Genomic DNA, 19,727 nt, shown 5'->3' with positions numbered 1-19,727 from the left:
TAGCATAGCATAGCAGCTTTCATTAGCAGTCGCCAAAAAGAAAAAGAAAAAAGTGACTAATGCTGAAAGGATTTCCTGCTTTCTCTGTGATGAGAAACCGCACGGCGTTTGACAGTTCCAAGGATCTTGTCCCACACCCATGTGCTTTTGGCAATAGCCCATCTCACTCCTGGCTATGCCTGTTCACTGTAGAAACTTGTTTACTGTTAATTCGTTTGATTCGATTGTTTAAAAAATACTTTTTCAGTGCTGTGTCTACAGATGGTTAGGTGCCTCATGTCTCATATCATAAGATGGGTGGATAAATAGATGGATGAATGGATGGAGAAAGATAGATGATAGATAGATAGATAGATAGATAGATAGATAGATAGATAGACAGACAGACAGACAGACAGACAGACAGACAGATAGATAGATAGATAGATAGATAGATAGATAGATATAGACAGATGATAGATAGATGATAGATAGATAGATAGATAGATAGATAGATAGATAGATAGATAGATAATTGATTGATAGATGGATAGCTAGCTAGATGATAGATAGATGGATAGATAGATGATAGATAGATCCACAGTAGGTAGATGCCATGGGTGTGGTGGTGCCCTGGTCTAAACCACTGAGCCTCTTGGACTTGCCAATCAGATGGTCGGCAGGTTGAATCCCCGTTGCTCTGCCCCAGCTCCTGCCAACCTAGCAGTTCAAAAGCATGCTAGCGCAAGCAGATAAATAGGTACCACTGCGATGGAAAAGTAAACGCCGTTTCCGTGCACTCTGGTTTCCATCACGGTGTCCCTTTGTGCCAGAGGCAGTTTAGTCATGCTGGCCACATGACCTGGAAATGTGTCTGCAGGCAAACACCGGCTCCCTCGGCCTGAAAGCGAGATGAGCGCTGCAACCCCGTAGTCGCCTTTGCCTGGACTTAACCTTCCAGGGGTCCTTTTCCTTCACCTTTACCTAGATGTGATGGGCTGGTTTGATGCAGAGGAATGGTGGGAGGAACCAGCTGAGGAACCACCAAGGGAGAAAATCTCAGAGCCCTGTGGTGGGACAACGATAAGTGGGCAGAGGGTGAAGACTGGGAAGAGGAGAGGGTGTCAGAAGCTGAAGCTATAACAGGGCTTAGTGAGCTGGGAGAGTCTGTGGCAGAGAGAAGTGCAGAATCAGAGGCAGAAGCAGATGAGAGGGAGGAGGAAGGTCAAGAGGGAAAGGGGCACAGGTTTCTCTCCCTCCTGCTGCAACAAGCTCCCCTCTTCCTGTCTCTCAGAACCAGAAGAGGGCTGAAACGAGTGGAGCAATGGCAGACTGCATGCAGGCACAGTCTTCGGTCGCTTAGAAAAAGCCCCGAAGAGGGGACTAGGTGGGGACTTTCCATCTCAACAAGTGATGTTCATGTAGTAAGACCACTGAGAATGAGCTGCTCTGCTCATTAGGCCTGCCACTCGACCAAGTCTGAGGAGGCTGTGCTTTTGCTAATAAAGAGTTAAGTCCAACTTTGAACTGTGTATTTACTGACTGGCACGCTTCCTGTGACCGTATCATTAAAAAATGGATGTTTACCATGACAAACATTGACCCAATGTAGGGAAACAAGTGGCAGCATGTCCAAGGGGCTTTCTGGAAGTCCTGTGATTCCAGAACACTGCCTTAAGGTCTCTTCCTGCTTTAGATTTTGTTCCTGGGTTGCCCTGCCCATGCCAACTGGTGTGAGCCGAGAATAGAAGAGATGCATTTTAAGCGCTGCTTTCTTCAGCAAACTATATCAGGAAGCCGGAGACTGATAGTTTCCCAGTAGCTACTTCCTCGTATTTCACTGACAAAAACAGCAAATTAGGTGAATGGGGCACACAATATTAAAATTCAAGCTTCAGTGTCCACATAAAGATAGCAAAAATGTATGTTAAAATTATGTTAATGGTGGCACTGCAAAAAGCGAGCTTTGAATGCGGTAGTCTGAGCTACCTCACTGCGTGAACGAAACAGGCCTTTGGGAAAAGGTCTGGTCTCTGTGTTTCAAGCAGTACTCTGGAAATGGCTTGCCTTCTCTCTCGTCAAAGGGAAGAGTGCTATTGTCCAAAAAAGAAGTGAAATTTATTGTAAAACCAGCTGAGGCCTAGCGAAACCTCAACAACTTCTAGGAGATGAATGTGAGCTTTAGTAATATCTGACTAATCACAGCTCCCGGCATGCGTACCCACAAATACACGTTTATGACCCTCAGACATGTTAATTAATACACAAATTTCATAGTAAGCGCTAAACTATCCATGAAGCATAATCATGTGGTTCAGCTCTTCCTGAGACTGTTTCCATTTCAGAGTTCACATGAAGAGATGGCATGATTCACTCCACCAGACCAAGCAAACAAAACTCCTCACACCTAGAAAATTAGCACATTAAGAAGAAAGCTGCGTGGCTAGCCTTTTGGCTAGCATGCTATCTTTCCATGTGTAGGAAATTTGTTTGCATGTGGTATTTCCCAAGCATCCAGCCCCCTACCTGTGTCCTACAACATAGGAAAAGCTGTAACACGTAATTGCATTAAATGTCCACAATTCCTCCTTGGAAGTGCTTTTCCAAAAAGAAATTTTGACATGTATAAAAGTGCAACTTTTCTGGGTGCTTCTAGGCTTAGCACATAGCTGCATAAAGGGACCCCTGACCATTAGGTCCAGTCGTGGCCGACTCTGGGGTTGCGGCGCTCATCTCGCTTTATTGGCCGAGGGAGCCGGCGTACAGCTTCCGGGTCATGTGGCCAGCATGACTAAGCTGCTTCTGGCGAACCAGAGCAGCACATGGAAACGCCTTTTACCTTCCTGCCAGAGCGGTACCTATTTATCTACTTGCACTTTGACGTGCTTTCAAACTGCTAGGTTGGCAGGAGCAGGGACCGAGCAACGGGAGCTCACCCCGTTGTGGGGATTCGAACTGCCGACCTTCTGATCGGCAAGCCCTAGGCTCTGTGGTTTAACCCACAGTGCCACCCACGTTCCACATAGCTGCATATGCTATCATATAATATTATTGGTACTGGCATTACAAACAAATAAGAACAGTAATTCTCTGTCTAGCTGGCAGAATGGTATTCTGGCAGCTACTTGTTTGAACTAAAGGTACTAATCCCACCTTTCATGTCTCCAAAAGCACAATAAATGCGAGGTGCAACATCAGCACCAATCAGCAAAGTCACGGAATGGCACCCCCCCTCCAAAAAAAAACAACAACAATGAACATCAGGGAAACTATTTTATCCTCATTAAAGGAAAGCACAGTTGCGTTAAACAACAGACAAAACAACCAAGCTCCATTAAACAGATTAAACCAGCCAACATGTTCAGGAGTTTTCATTATAGTTGCTGTCATTATTTATGGGCTTCCTGAAGATCTTTTTTTGATGGATTGTGTTTATTCGAGACTCCTGGTGACAAATTAATCCTCTGCACAGCAAGGCAACAAACCAGTGGGGAAAATCAGTGTTCAGAGTGAGACGAGGTCTAAGGGAACAGGCCAGAGCGTGTGGAGTGCCGATATATGTGTTTATTAAATGACCACAGGACAGATATTTAGCCAAGAAGGCTTTGTCATTTAAGAAGCCATTGAAATCATGCAGCAAAGCTACATCTCCACAAATCTCATGATTAATGGAGTCCTAGGGGAAAGAATTAAGAGTACCCCCTGTCCTTTCTCTCCGTATTCAAGCAACTGGTGTGATCCCATACACATCTAAGATTCAGCAACAATTAAAGAGTATTTCGGTACCTGATGAGAACACACTGGTTGTCATGACGCTTCCATAGGCAGCGGTAGCACTCGTTGGCAACAGCAAATATATGAGGCGAAATCTCTCCCAAGTGGTGCCGGCTATAATGCTCCACCGTGGCGTGGTCGTAGAGGCCCGGAATGGTCTTATAGGGGTTAACGGAGGCAATGATGGAACCAATATAAGTCTGGAAAAAAGAAAGACACAGGATTCTGGGACAAGGTGTACATGCGATTACAAGACACTTGAGTTCACGAGTTAACCTTTAATATAACGCAGCAAGTTTTAGCACAGCAATGTCCAGAATTGCAAGGAAAAGGAAAAGAATGGAAACAACCCATTCTGTAACCAAAGGAAACAGTTGCACGGTACTGTGCTTGCTAAGGCTATAAAATGCACATTTTAAGACTTAGGACATAATCCACTCGGAAGGCCTACAATAACAAGCCTTATTAGTTACTTTATTAATTTTAGGAGACTGTTGCCAGGGCAAAAGTCTCTCCTCACCACCATACTTCCACCCACAACAGTAACTGGTCAAAGATGTTTTGTTTGATCTATTAGAATATGACAAGATGCCCTTCATTAAGTAGATAAAATCAAGGATTAAACCGAACTGTATCCAAAGTAAAACCAACCAACAGAAGTGTGTAAATAGGCTATACAGTTAAAAGGTTCATATAAATACATATAAATACATATTTATATGTATATATTGCCATTTTACAGTATTTCTTGCAGTAAATTTTTTGCTCACCACCTATGCAGCTACAGCAAAATTTGAAACTCTGAATGTAACAACTTTTTATTGGTTAGGTGCAGGGCAAGTTGTTTAGACTAAGATCAGAATCGGCCAAACCATCTCACGATGGTTCACTGCATTTTCTCCTGGGTTTGGTATAAATACCATTTGAGATGTGTATGTAAATGGCAAATGTTCTCAACCAGTGAAACTCCACAAATACCAATCCGTTGGTCGAAAAGGCACAACTCCCCATGCTCAGCTCTGCTGGAAATATGCTGGGCATAATTCCCCCATCCCAACTTCGCTTGGACCCAGATGGCAAAGCCAAGCCAAGCCTTGGAGATCTGAAACCAGTGTAAACCCTTAAAAAGGGGGTCATTTCAGAGGTGTGGCGAAGGCAGGACCGGGGGGGGGGGGGGGAGGAGAGACTTGGCCAGGATGCTAAACCCGTTCAGTTTGGTGACATAACCTGGCAACAAAACATAAATTTAACTTTCAAAAAAGAGCAGTTTAACTCAAAAACTATTTTTAAAGGCTTGCGTTTCCTCTGCCAGGCTTAGGCTGGTTCAACCAGGAGTAACTCTTGATGCTGAACAGAATTTGAATCTGGTGTAATTTACCATCTGGAGGTGCATGCCTGGACTGTTTCCACACACTAGCAACACGTCCTGCAGAATTCTATCCGTGATATTTTATCTTTACAACCGGAATGAATTTCAGGAACCAAAAAGTGCTTTCGAGCCAACTGGTCCCCAAATGGCAACTAGGCCATTCCGTTTTGGCGACTGCAACCCTGGTTTAAGGAGCCATATATCTGAGTTTCTAACTCTGATCTGATGCTCAAAAAAAAACAGAAGACGAAAGTGACAAGAGTGCCCTGGTGTTCACGTCCTGATATCTAGTAATCAGGCATACTACTGATTCTAATAGCCATGAACAAAACAACCTTGAAAATCATAGCTGTCAATCGTCCCTTATTTGGTGGGACAGTCCCTTATCCCAGCGCCATGTCTCGCTGCTGTCCCTTATTGATGATGTCCCTTAAATAAGCTACTGAAGGTAATGGGGCCCTTTCTATGTCCAGCTGTCCTTTGTCAACAACAAATTGTTGCTGGTTTTTTTGTGTTGAATATATGCTATATGGTAATTTATGGACCTAATAGGTATCTAAAGCCATTTGCACGCAACAAAATATGTATTTTATCAAAGTAATTGTTGATTCCTTATTTTGGCTGCTGATCCCTTGTTTTTGAGGCTGCTGGTCCCTTATTTTCAAATCTGTAAAGTTGACAGCTATGTTGAAAATCAGAAATATCTGAGTTTAAATAGAAAATGAAATTAAAGCAATCACTGGATACAAATGGCCTTTGGACTCCTGAACCATTCTCTTCAGCTATGAAAAAGATATTCAGGACTAGCTCTTAAGGATGTGGGATTTGGGTTACAGGGTCAAACTTCCTGATACTATAAGAACCAGGAAACACAGGCTACAAAATTATGTACTGATACATAAGTGGACCTTATTCACCCAGCATTGGAGCGATAAGGTACAGGATGCGACCCAGCCCTATTACGTACTAGGAATAACCTGAGAGCCACATTTTCTTCTCTTTCTCTCTTTTAACTTATATGGATAAGTGAATTCTGTTCTCCCTGGTTGTACCTTGTGTTGAAATTTGTCCAAGTGAGCAATTCCGAATATCTTATCTTTGCTACAACCACCATTATTTTGTTAATGGGAAATCTGGAGCGTCGTAGATTTAAAAAAGCATTAAAGAAAAAACATGCAAACTTCTATTTGGTGGCTACTGTACATTAGGCCACACCTCCTCCTCTCGCTTGCCATTCTGCCCTGTTATCATAAAGCTCATTATGCTTTTCTTTGTTTCCTTTGTTCTGTGAGCCAAGCGGGCCGACAAACTGAGCACAAGTCCGCACAAAAGAAGAAAAGAGGAGGCCCTGCAGTTTGCCATGCCCGTTTCCCCCCCCCCCCTTTAAATCCTGAAGAGAGTCGTAATTAATGGTCGCATGCATGCTAGCAACCTTGATTTACTGAAACCACGGTCAGGACGGCCTGCATTTCAGCTCGTCTGGTGCTAATTTGTAAGGGACTGGATCCAGCTCTCTTCCTAAATTACAAGTTAAATGTTTAGAGGCCAAAACGTCTTTCTTAAAAGCCTTAGTTTAACATGTCGCTGTGATTATATGTTTCCAGAAGCTACTGTCCAGTCAGGCCGTTTCTCTTACAGAAGCGCCAAACCCTGTAATCATGTTTTATGTTCACACAAGAGCTCAAATGCCTCACAATGCAATGTTGCGCGCACAACATATTCAAACGCTCCCTCTAAAACGCAAACACAAGTTTCTTTGCTCAAGAAGAATGTGTTTTCTTTCCCACCATCTGATCCGGCAGCTGGTTGCAGAATAAAAGCTTCAGGAGAAGTACGAGAAAACAGAGAGAGAACTTCTCACATACAAAGCCAAAACCCAAGTTTCTTCTTTTTAAAAATTTTATTTATGCAATTCACTAGTTTTACAATCATTTTAACATTTCAAAACTTGACTTCCTTCCCCCTCTTTCTGCGGTTCCTTAAATTTATTTTTAATATCTTCTGCATATCCAAATAATTTGCTCATTTATTCATCTACTTCAAATATATACTCTTATAAAACTGCAGCAAAACCCAGGTTTCATTCATGCCAGCAAGAGAGAAGGAAATTGTTCACCTCAGTGGAAAAGCAGGATAAATTGCAAGAAGATAACAATTAATCATAGATCCGAGAGCCCTGCTGGGTGAAATAGCTGGATAGAAGTTCTTCAAAATTATAGAAACAAAACTATTTGTGCCTTTCCACATACTTCCAAGACATAAAGGGATGCTTGCCCCAAAATTTAACCAGTGAAGAAGGTTTTACTGACATGATTAAAGGAGGTTTAAATATGTACAGCACTGATTACAGGGCCTTCTTGATAGTGGCACCCACCCTGTGAAATGCCCTTTCATCAGATGTCAAGTGGATGACTATATAAGCTTTAGAAGGCATATGAAGGCAGCCCTTTATAGGGAAGCTTTCAATGTGCAATGTTTTATTATGGTTTTATATAAGTTGGAAGCCGCCCATAGTGGTTGGGATACAAATAAAATTGTTGTTGTTGCTGCTGTTGTTGTTGTTGTTGTCATCAAGAAATAGCTTTATGGCAGGTCCATTCTGAGGAAAAATACTGTAAGTGAGGGAGGAAAAACAAGCCAACTCATCTTAAAGTGGACTGCCAGAACTGACTCTTGTCATGGTTAGCAACTAGGGGTCAGTTGGTACTCCTCAGGCTTGGCTGCAGAGACTCCAGCTGGTGGCCCCCCAATGTACCAGCAAAATGTATTGTCTTTTATTGGACTCATCCTGGCTCACTGCTACACCACAACTTTACTGCGTGGCACCCGTTTTCCGATTCAGTGCGTTATGATGTAGACTGGAGAATATGTTTGGGGGTGACTGGTGGGTGCAAGGCTCTATTTTGAAGCAGCAGGTACCCTCACTGCCCCCCACCCACCCACTCTCTGACTTTATTCCGTTAGGAAAAAACGTGGTGACATTCTCGGTTTGTCGCTAAGAAAAGCTAAACAAAAGAAAGCTGAAGACTATTACTGGTAAATAAGCGACAAAAACAAGGCTACTGATTGAAATTAGAATTCTCCGTACCAGAACCATCTGCTTTCCAGACTCTTGGTTATCATCCACAGAGCAAAAGAAAAAAAGGTGTTTACATTTGCAAAATTACTTCAGTCTCCAGGAAAATTAAATCATCACCCAGAAGGAAGCCTTGCAGCAGCAATTTCCTAACTGCACCTCAACATCATCGAGGGTCAACATACAAGCATAACACTTCCCATCGCTTAACCATGGTTGCAGGCTTCAAGTATGGTGGCTATTTGTGCATTATCAAAAACATCTCCCCAAAAAGAAGGCACAGATTTGCGTAACATCTTCATGTGTGAATTTATATACTCTGCTCCTACCTACAAACCCAACGCACACCCAGTGAAAAAGTTGGCATTGTGATAATAGTTTATTCTCTTGTTAATCATGCTTTTCTATTTTATATCTGACTTCCTTTAGTAACATTTTCATTTGAAATGTTTAGTTTTTTTGCAACCCAGCCAGATGGGCGGGGTATAAACAAAACAAAAACTATTATAATTACTAACTTTGCTGCATTAAATGTGCATTCCGTTGTTGACTTCATTTGTAATGTTTCATTCTGAAATCTTTAAAGATAATATTTTAGTTTCCTGTTAATTCTGTTGCTTTGAATGTACACTTGACTTTCTACACCAATGTTTTACTCTGGATCGTTTTATTTGATGTTTTAATATGCTGTGAACTGCTTTGATATCTTTTCTTAAGAATATAGAGTGGTATAGAATTGAAATGAATAATAATAATAATATGCATTGATGTGAATTTATTAATAATGACTGCAATTTTAAAGGAAACACAATACATCACACCACACCAGGGAAGACTACTGTTGTTTACATTGCGCGTTGTGTTGTAAGTTGCCTTGTGCAGCTTGGAGGAAGCGCAGGGCACAAAGTAAGCAAATAAATAAATCCAAATTATTATTTAGCCCAACTGTCTCATGGCTGAAAAAAAGCTTCTGTTCCTAATAGCCAAAACATGTTTAGAACATGGGAAAGAGGTTGGAGCAGTCACTGCAAAGGGGTGGAGGGACAAGGCAGGAATATTACATAACTGGGGGGAAATTGGCTGGGGATACACAATTATTACCCCTTCTGGGAAAAGTCGAGCAAGTTGCAAATAATTACTTGTTGGAGGGTGAGGAGAGAACCTCCTTTCGGCATGGCACTATTACACAAAGTTCTTTATTATTCACATGGGCCTTGGGAACAGACTTCATTTCCATTTCATAAAGGAGCCAACTATAGAAAGGTTGCTTAATGTTCCTTTCATATAATCATCCTTTGAAAAGTAACATGGAACTGCTATAGGGCGGACAGGAACTCCACAGTTACAGGGCTTAAGGCACACTTCATACAACACCAGGGTGCCACCTGGCTTTCTGAGATGGGGGAGCAGCATGGCACCCCATTCCTCAAGCCCTATGTCCATTTTGAGCTAAGAGCGATTCTTTCCCTTTAGAAAGAACAAGCAACAGCCTCAGCACAAAGGGGTAGGACTGTGGAGTGCCTAGTTCACAAGTTATGCTGTCCATTTACCGGAAGGCTGAATGGCATGTTAGGGGAGGGGTAGTATTTCTGGTGGCATTGTGGTCTAAACCACTGAGCCTCTTGGGCTTGCTGATCAGAAGGTTGGTGGTTCGAATCCCCACAACGGAGTGAGTTCCCGTTGCTCTGTCCAGCTCCTGCCAACCTAGCAGTTCGAAAGCATACCAGTGCAAGTAGATAAATAGGTACTGCTGTGGTGGGAAGGTAAATGGTGTTTCTGTCTTATGGTTTCTGTCTAAATGGCTTCCATCACGGTGTTCCGTTGCGCCAGAAGTGGTTTAGTCATGCTACATGATCCGGAAAGCTGTCTGTGGACAAACGCCGGCTCACTCGGCCTGGAAGCGCGATGAGCGGTGCAACCCCATACAGGGGTACCTCGGGTTACATACGCTTCAGGTTACATATAATTCAGGTTACAGACTCCGCTAACCCAGAAATATTACCTCAGGTTAAGAACTTTGCTTCAGGATGAGAACAGAAATTGGGCTCCAGCGGTGCAGCAGCAGCGGGAGGCCCCATTAGCTAAAGTGGTGCTTCAGGTTAAGAACAGTTTCAGGTTAAGTACAGACCTTCGGAACGAATTAAGTACTTAACCTGAAGTACCACTGTAGTGGCCTTTGACTGGATTTAACCATCCTTACATGCTTTTCCCAACTCAGATATTGACCTGCATGTTAGACTTTGTCTTTATTTTACAACACAGGTTTGTTTTTGTATTTTAAAACTGTAAACTGCCTTGGGTGCCTGGGTGGAAATACAAGCAATAAATGGGTAAATAATGACACAGTCCTTATTTTAACTATTTAAACCAGTTTCTCTAGATCGGCGCTGGGCCACCTTTGGCCCTCCAGATGTTTCTGGATTACAGCTTTGATCATCCTTGGCCATTGGCCATGCTGGTTTTGGCTGATGTGTGTTGGATTCTTACAACACCTGGAGGACCAAAGGTTCCCCAGCCTTGCTCTAGATGGGTAGATTTGGTTATGCATGCTATGGAATAACAATCATCGTTTCAATCTGAGTTGCAGACATCCACAAGGGCAAATAATATGCTGTAATTCCATTTTAAGGACTCATCTACAAATGCGTATTACAGAGCTTTGTAACAGATTTCCACCCTTGACAGCATATACCACTACTGGGAAATTTGCAGTGCTGGCAAAAAGCTATCTTGAAATGTTATGGGCCACCTCTTTCTGGTTTTGCTCCTAGACCAGATACATGACAAGCGCTTTTTGGAAATGTTTGCGAAGCCAGTACGGAGAACATCAGTACTCTGCAAAAAAACAACAACACATGCACAACCTAGCAAATTAGGGAAACAGACCTAGTGGCCTGAATTCCGTAAGCATTTCTGGCATCTGGCAAGAATTCAAGAAAGAGCAAAACAATTCATTGTTTCATTGATCATTACTGTGCAGCCATTAGCTCCCTGAGGGTTCCCTTGCAAATAAAGCTAGACAGAAAAGTATGCTATAATTAGATGGATCAAGTGTTATTAGGAGAGCTTACTGAACCAAAACGAAGAAATAAAGCAAATGGGAGACCCAATTAAATCTGACAAAAACTATTCAGTACATTATTCAAACGTTGCAAGGCTAATTTGAGTCCCATTCCTGCTTCCGAGATATCAAAGAAGCAAACAGGAACACAGTCCCCCTCTGCCTTGAATTTGTAAATAAAAACCTTGAGTGGCTAGCAAAGTATCAACAGAACAGCAGGAATGTGCAGAGAAACATGGACATAATAAGCCTGGGATTTCGGCTAAGTAGGCTAGTGGGCATCACCTCTCATAGGCACCCCCCTGTTTCTATCTGGCACTGCCTGCCAATTGCCCCTTCCCGACAATTTATGAGTCAAAGCAAGTTGCCTAGGGGGGAAACAATGGTTTCATTCCAAAATATTAGCATTTCTTATTGATGCAGAACTGGCCCAAGGCCAGAGCTAATGTGATATGATCAGACAGATCCTTAAACCTCTTGGTTGCTTGGCAACTTGTTGATTCAGCCGACTCTGTCAGGTGTACAGGAAAGACAGATATGAGAAGAGGAACAGAATTGGTTTGTTGCCTGATGATGCCACATAGATGCTGAATACGGAATATCCTTACAAGGCTTTCTTTGGTACTCTCCTCGCTATGGGCGTTGAGAAAAGACACAAAACTAGAAGCAGAAACCCAAGACAACAACTCCTAGGGAATGAATGTCAACTCAGTCAGGTAAGTTGTTATGTGTGCTGCCGTGGTTGCTCGAGAGCAAACAGGCAAGACTCCCCGTTGGTCTTTTCAAGGCTTTATTATCTGTCCAAAACGTTCACAATGCAGATTGACTCAATTCCATGTCTCCTCAGTCGCTAGCAGAATCTGGGAGAGGGCGGTCTTTAAACTTTCCTCAGTCTTTTGACCCCCATCCTACGCCTCCTCTCTCTGCGTGTAAACCGACTGTGCAAAGAGGGCGTGGGCAGAGGGGGACCTGCCTCCCGCCCCCCGCTTTGTTCATGCTTGGTGCTGTGGCTCTCCCTTGCATCCTCCAAGCCCTGCACCCCTTCCCCACTGGAGGCATAGCTCCCCTCCTCCGCGGAGGAAGCGCTGCTTCTCACGATCTTTGGAGTCTCCCTGTAACCCAACTGCCCTCCCACCTCTCGCCTCTGAGCTGATGGCAGTTCCCTGACAAAAGTGTAATAAAAAGTTATGCTGCTTGTAAAAAACAACAACCCAGAAGCCTTTCTTCTGGGAATTATAGCGATAAAACTACCTAAATTTTATAGAAATTTACGCATGTATGCGACTACAGCAGCAAGAATGTTACTTGCCCAAAAATGGAAAGAAGAAGAAGTCCCAGCAAAGGAAGAATGGATACAAAAACTTGTGGAATACACAAAAATGGAGAAACTTACCGGAAGAATCAAGATAACAAACTTTTTACAAAAGAATGCAAATAGTTTATTGAATATTTACAGATAAATTGTAAACAGATAAAAATACTGGCAGGATTATTGTAATAACCTGCAGCTATATAAGAGTATGCCAGGGACACGGGTGGCGTTGTGGGTTAAACCACAGAGCCTAGGACTTGCCAATCAGAAGGTCGGCAGTTCGAATCCCCGCAACGGGGTGAGCTCCCGTTGCTCGGTCCCTGCTCCTGCCAACCTAGCAGTTCGAAAGCACATCAAAGTGCAAGTAGATAAATAGGTACCGCTCTGGCGGGAAGGTAAACGGCGGTTCCGTGTGCTGCTCTGGTTCGCCAGAAGCGGCTTAGTCATGCTGGCCACATGACCCGGAAGGTGTCTGCGGACAGACCCCGGCTCCCTCACCCTATAGAGTGAGATGAGAGTGCAACCCCAGAGTCGGTAACGATTGGACCTAATTGTCAGGGGTCCCTTTACCTTTATATAAGAGTATATATATAAAGAAGATGAATAAATGAGCAAATTAAGTTAATTTGGATATGCAGAAGATATTAAAAATAAATTTAAGGAACTGCAGAAAGAGAGGGAAGGAAGTCAAGTTTTAAAATGTCAAAATGAATGTAAAATCATTGAAATGTATATATCTAAAAAGTATATATACATTTTTAATAACTTTGCTGGATCACACCAAAGACCTATCTAGGCCAGCATTTTGGCTCCCAACCAGATGACGGTGGAAAGAGCATGAATATGAATCATTATCATGTGCTTTTAGCGATCCCACGAAGAGAGCCCACATCAAATAAAAATCTGGCTATTTCTCAGCACAACTTTTTTTAAAAACTGCTTGCGCTTCAATGGAAAATGTGTTTAAACGGGCACATTTTAAGCACTGAATCAAAGAGGACTCATGAGTGAGTTTACACGTTTAATGGTTTTATTTTTAGCTCTCTCTCACCGTTTTTTTAAATCGTTCCCTTTCATTCTGTTTTGACCTCCTTTCAACTCACATCTGCCAGAAGCAGTTGAGTGTCGGGAGGCGAATCCAGCGAGAGCCAACTCCCAACACCGTAATTTGAATGCCCTTTCCTTTAGCTGCATCACATATGCACTTATGTGGTTTTAGGACCTCTTCCCAAAAACTTTCTGCGTAAGCTCAAACTGTCCCAGGGAAGGATCGTCTCAACAGTGCTTACGGACATGCCCCACAGTTGATAATGCAAATCACACAACCATCATATACCACTGGCTTGTCTAATTTTGGAGCTGGTCTTTGGAGGCCCCAAAATTACAGACTTTAACCGGCCATTTTACTATGTGCACATTCCTTGCTTTGCTTAAGATGAAGCTTCTCAAGGAACAGTCTGGTCTGGTCACGTTTTTCAACATGGGCACCATCAGAATATGTTGAAATTTAGCATTTCGGTGCAGGCTATGGCAGCCCAGCTTAAAGGATACCATTCAAATGTATGCACTGATTGAAATGTCCTAACCTGGGGTGTCCCTGTGCCATCGTATTTGCCAATACACTTAAAGCAGGGCTCAAAATAAACACCCGTAAGGTCGCCCAGGTTCAGCCAGTTAAAATTCAAGTTAAGATTCCCCTGTTACTCTCAAACCAAGGCCCCCTTTAAAGGTACTATACATTTAAAGCAGTGTCATAGCACTTTAAACAATCATGGCTTCCCCTAAAGAACCCTGGGAATTGTAGTTTGTTAAGGGACGCAGGTGGCGCTGTGGGTTAAACCACAGAGCCTAGGACTTGCTGATCAGAAGGTGGGCGGTTCGAATCCCCGCGACGGGGTGAGCTCCCGTTGCTCGGTCCCTGCTTCTGCCAACCTAGCAGTTCAAAAGCACGTCAAAGTGCAAGTAGATAAATAGGTACCGCTCTGGCGGGAAGGTAAACAGCGTTTCCGTGTGCTGCTCTGGTTTGCCAGAAGCGGCTTAGTTATGCTGGCCACATGACCCGGAAGCTGTACGCCAGCTTCCTTGGCCAATAAAGCGAGATGAGCGCCGCAACCCCAGTCAGCCACGACTGGACCTAATGGTCAGGGGTCCCTTTACCTTTACCTTTAAAGGCATTGAGAGTAGTTAAGAGACCGCATTTCTGACCGTAAGAGCTGTTTGACGGTGGAAGAGACTTGCTCAGAAGTAGAAGGTTTTTTAAGCAGAGGTTGGACGGCAATCTACCATGGATGTTGTAGCAGAGATTCCTGCATTGCAGGTAAATTGTACTAGATGACTCTAGGGGTCCCTTTCAACTCTACAATTCTGTGATAATTCTTCACACAGTTACAGTTTTCCAGAGTTCCCTGAGAAGAGGGACTTGACTGGTAAACCGCTCAGTGAAAAGTAGGGGAGGGGAATCTCTTCCAGTTCTTTGGAGATAAAATGCAAACTATCAAAACCAACATTTAGGTTTAAAACATCTGAGTCAAAAAAGCACCTCTAAAAATGGCCGTGAACCACAAACCCTGTTGACCTATTCCTGCAGAGCCTTACGGAACCTCTCCCTGTTATTTTACCAAGTCACTCGCAAAACACCTATCTATCCATCCCTCCATCTCCTCACATTCCTCCCACTTAACCTTTGTTTCATTCATTCTCTTGACAGAGCAATCTAATACACCTCTGCAGTCCTTCTGCTTTTGTTAACTCTACAGAGCCTGGCTTTCTACATTTTCAGCTCTGCTCCTATATTACCCCTTCCTAAATGGTTGTGGCTGAGTTCTAATAGTTAATTGTCAGAACTTCCCCGTGGCAATTTTTTTTAACCACAGTTGATTCAATATGGAGTTAGGCCATAATGTTCAAATCTCAGGCTTTCCCAGCTCTCTTCTCAAGATTTCCACTTTACGACCCACCAAACTCCTACTTCATTCAATCTGAATTAATCTTCATTTAATGGGTGCTCCATTTAATCTCAGGCTCTCCTGGCATGAGGAAGTGGCTTGAGAATAGGATATCCTCAAGTCCCTTTTTATTTTTTTAATAATTTTTATTAAATTTTCTGTTTTACAATTTAGAATATTCATTTAAACAACCTTAAAATATCAGTGACTTCCCTTCTTCTCTTTCCATGGTTCATTTTGCATAACATAAATCCCTGCATATTTTATATAAACTAAACCACTCAGTACTCCATTATTGCATCCATCAAAACTAACTTACACTTTTGAATTTATTTTAATGCTGCCAACGTTTTCACTCAAGTCCCTAACCACTCAAGGATTCGGTCATACCTTGGATTCCGAACACCCTGGAACTCGGACGTTTTGGCTCCCAAATTCCACAAGCCCGGAAGTGATTGTTCCGGTTTGCAAACGTTCTTTTGGAACCCAAACATCTGACAGGACCTTCCTGCAGCCAATCAGAAGCCACGATTTGGTTTTCAAACATTTTGGAAGTCGAACAGACGTCTGGAACGTATTCTGTTCAACTTCCAAGGTACGATTGTATTTATATATCACACTGAACACCCCACTTCTTGCACACACAACTTTAGGGGGCAGCAGGTCTAACTTTCTGCACCAATAGTGCCAGCATCTCTCGCTTTAGGGGAACTTTCAGATCCAAAGAAAATATATCCACCCATGTAAAATAGCAATTTGCTGCTCAAAAGATTTCCCTCAGCCCCCTCCAAAATGAACTTACATAAATTTTGTTTTGTTGATATCGCTGGAATAGATTGTGCATGATGGCCCCTTCATGGAGGTCTATCAGTGCGGCCATGTCTTCCAGACCTTCTGAGCTTGTAGGCTGCATAGCTGTGACTTTTTGGCGTGTGATTGACCTCTGTTTATACGTGTATACCTGAAAAAGGGGAAAAGCGGTTCTTGAAAAACAGATTCTACTTTTATGTTCTCCATTTCTGTCCACACACACACAAAAATGCATCTTTTTTCAAAATGCAACAAGAACACTCTCGCAACCACACACCGGGCAGATGAACGTTAAGATATAATAATCCATACCTACTATTAACTGAGTAACTTTGCAAAAGAGAAGCATGTTGCCTACACCAGGCAAAACCACCAACGTACATAATGCATTTCTGAATCTGGGGAGAGCCGTTTAGAATAACGCAAACCAGAAGCACATTGGTAGAAAATGTTCTAACAGATTTGACATTATGCCTAGGGGTGCTGCTTCAATTGAACACCAGTTATCCCAGGTTAGCCTCAGGTAGGTCAACAGAAATTTCAACCCTGGTATTTATTATTATTATAGTGGTACCTCAGGTTAAGAACTTAATTCGTTCTGGAGGTCTGTTCTTAACCTGAAACTGGTCTTAACCTGAAGCACCACTTTAGCAAATGGGGCCTTCTGCTGACGCCGCACTGTCACGATTTCTGTTCTCATCCTGAAGCAAAGTTCTTAACCCGAGGTACTATTTCTGGGTTAGCGGAGTCTGTAACCTGAAGCGGCTGTAACCTGAGGTACCACTGTAGTATTATTATTATTATTATTATTTACACATATATAAATTATAACTACACTATATATACTATAAGTACATATATTATAACATACCCCTGGAATTTCACCCTGAGTGACATCAGGAATAGCTCTTGGGCAACGGAGCTTTGCACTGGCTTTTTGCCTCGAGTGGCAAAATGCAGACGCTCCGAGTGTCCCTTATCTTCCAGGGACAGTCCCAGATTTACAGAATCCGTCCCAGTTTCTGGTTTGATCCCAGAATGTCCTGCTTTCCCTTAGGGCATCCCTATTTTCATTGGAGAAATGTTGGAGGGTATGGAGTTTTGCAAACCCCAAGCCAAGGAGATAAGTAACTATACAACCTTTAGAAGACATTTGTAGGCAGCTCTGTATAGAGAAGTTGTTTAATGTTTTGCTATGTTTTTATATATGTTTTATATATGTTGGAAGCCGCCCAGAGTGGCTTGGGCAACCCAGTCAGTTGGGCAAGGTATAAATAAATATTATTCGTATTAGTATTATTGAATGGGACGTCTCTATTTTTATCAGAGAAATGTTGGATAGTACAAAAATTTCCCAGGCCATCCCTGCCTCTCACTAAAAGTAACTGTCTAATTCTTAAAAGCAAACACTGGACTTTTAGGAAAATATTACCTATATGACCAGAGGAATGCAAAGACTAACATGTTGGACCAGAATAGAATAAATAATCCCCTCTTCTCCAGTTCTTATGCCACAGAGCTGTTCACAAGCAGGACTTAAATACTGATCGCCTATTGTTACTCAGCTCCATCTGCTAGTTAAGTGTGTTCACCATCTGAATATAGAAGCTTCATTGCTGGCTATCACGGCCCATGCTTCTAGGGTCTGCTCTCTATGTATAAAATAAATACACAGAAGAACCATTTATGCCTGCAGTCAGCCTAACATCTTGAGATGCTACGTCCCCTCGGCTAATGATATGTTAGGTAAAGAAGTGTTTCTTTGGCTTAAACGTCTGCTGCTTTTATACAATTATTCTGCTTGACTGTGGCCCACATTATTATTTGGCAGACTCTGGTGACATTCAAACAACATAAAAGAGAACATATACACTTCATGGAGCCGTTGCAAATAATTTCCAGTGACCTTAAAGTCATTTCCTTAATTAGCTTTTAAAATGCCTATTCCTGTGTATATTTTTAAAATGCATGTATTTATATATGAGTTGCTGTTTTTCAGTACAGAGCCAGCACAACTTGGCATGCTTTTCCGCTGGAAACAAAATTCCCCTTAACGTTTTAGAAATCCAAACACTGTGGTAACTAAGGAGGTTTTAATAACATGAAACTTCTTTTTTTCTTTTTTTAAAGAACTATATAAACCTTTCCAACATATTTATAAAGCTTTCCTCTGATTTAAGGATTGTGATAACCGGCAAATCAGACTATTTGTGAACATTTAAGAACTGCCAACACAGGTTACTGAGCCCACATTCTTCCAAAATAATAGCTCAGTTAGTAGAGCGTAAGTCTTAATCTCAGTTGTGAGTTTGAGCCCCACATTGGGCAAAAGATTGCTGCATTGCAGCCAGTTGGACTCAATGACTCTCGTGGTCCCTTCCAACTCTACAATCTATGCTTCTATGATTAAGATAAAAAATTAAAAAACAAGACTATGATTTGGGGGAGGGTGTGGTGGGGAGACATAGGCTTACATCTTATCCCCTGAAATGGATCTGGTATGTTGTTTAATGGTGAAACGATTCAGAAACTCTTTTATCACATTTGAATTCAGGAATGCAAGGATGGTTTGTCGAAAGCCATGCGGTCTTTGCATGGAGCAACCAGCTCAGACGTCTTTACATGTGTCAATAGTTCAGTGTACAGTCGTACCTCGGTCTAAGAACAGTCCTGTTAACAAATGATTCGGGAAACGCATTCCACAAAACCGGAAGTAGGTGTTCTGGCTAGCGAACTTTACACCGGAAGACAAATGGAAGCTGACTGGTGGAAGGGCACCAGCAGCAGGAAGCCTCATTGGGGAAAGCGTGCCTCAGTTTAAGAACATTTTCGGTGTAAGAACGGGCTTCCGGAATGAATTAAGTTCATAAACAGAAGTCCCACTGTATATCATTTCCCAGAAAGCCTTTACCACTGTACATGTCCACCACATATGGTAAAAAGTATCCTCCTTCTCTTTACATTTCCAACACAATTTTGAACTTGTTTTGTACATTTTAGCAATTTTACTCGGTGTTAGGTACTGATGTTACTAAAGAAAATGCTTAAAAACACAGTTGTAAAAAAACCAGAAGCCTTTATATTAGGTATAATAGATGAAGCCTTACCAAGAGAAGATAAAAGGCTTTTTATGTATGCAACGACAGCAGCGAGAATGCTACTAGCCCAGAGATGGAAGGAAGGAGAAGTACCAGCAAAAGAAGAATGGCAGATGAAACTGAGTATGCAGCGTTGGCGAAAATGACGGGGAAGATCCAAAACCAGGAAGATCACGCATTTACTAAGGTAAAGGGACCCCTCATCTCGTTCTATAGGCCGAGGGAGCTGGCGTTTGTCCGCAGACAGCTTCTGGGTCATGTGGCCAGCAGGACTAAGCTGCTTCTGGGCGAACCAGAGCAGTG

General features: G+C 42.5%; 1 protein-coding gene across 1 annotated transcript in view; it reads right to left on the bottom strand.

The window, feature by feature from the left end:
- Nucleotides 1-19,727, bottom strand: part of MYO10 (myosin X) — a 189,841-nt gene that overhangs the window by 87,468 nt on the left and 82,646 nt on the right. The window contains exons 3-4 of the mRNA XM_081872960.1: nt 16,319-16,477; nt 3,766-3,953 (exon numbers count right to left, since the gene is read on the bottom strand). Coding sequence (XP_081729086.1) covers nt 3,766-3,953; nt 16,319-16,477 — 347 coding nt within the window. The remainder of the gene's footprint in view (nt 1-3,765; nt 3,954-16,318; nt 16,478-19,727) is intronic.

Source organism: Podarcis erhardii (genome assembly GCF_964252035.2).
Source record: "Podarcis erhardii genome assembly, chromosome: 8".
In the NCBI taxonomy this organism is placed as follows: Eukaryota; Metazoa; Chordata; class Lepidosauria; order Squamata; family Lacertidae; genus Podarcis; species Podarcis erhardii.
Note: the sequence above shows the minus strand (reverse complement) of the source record. Positions and strands in the feature narration are given on the sequence as shown.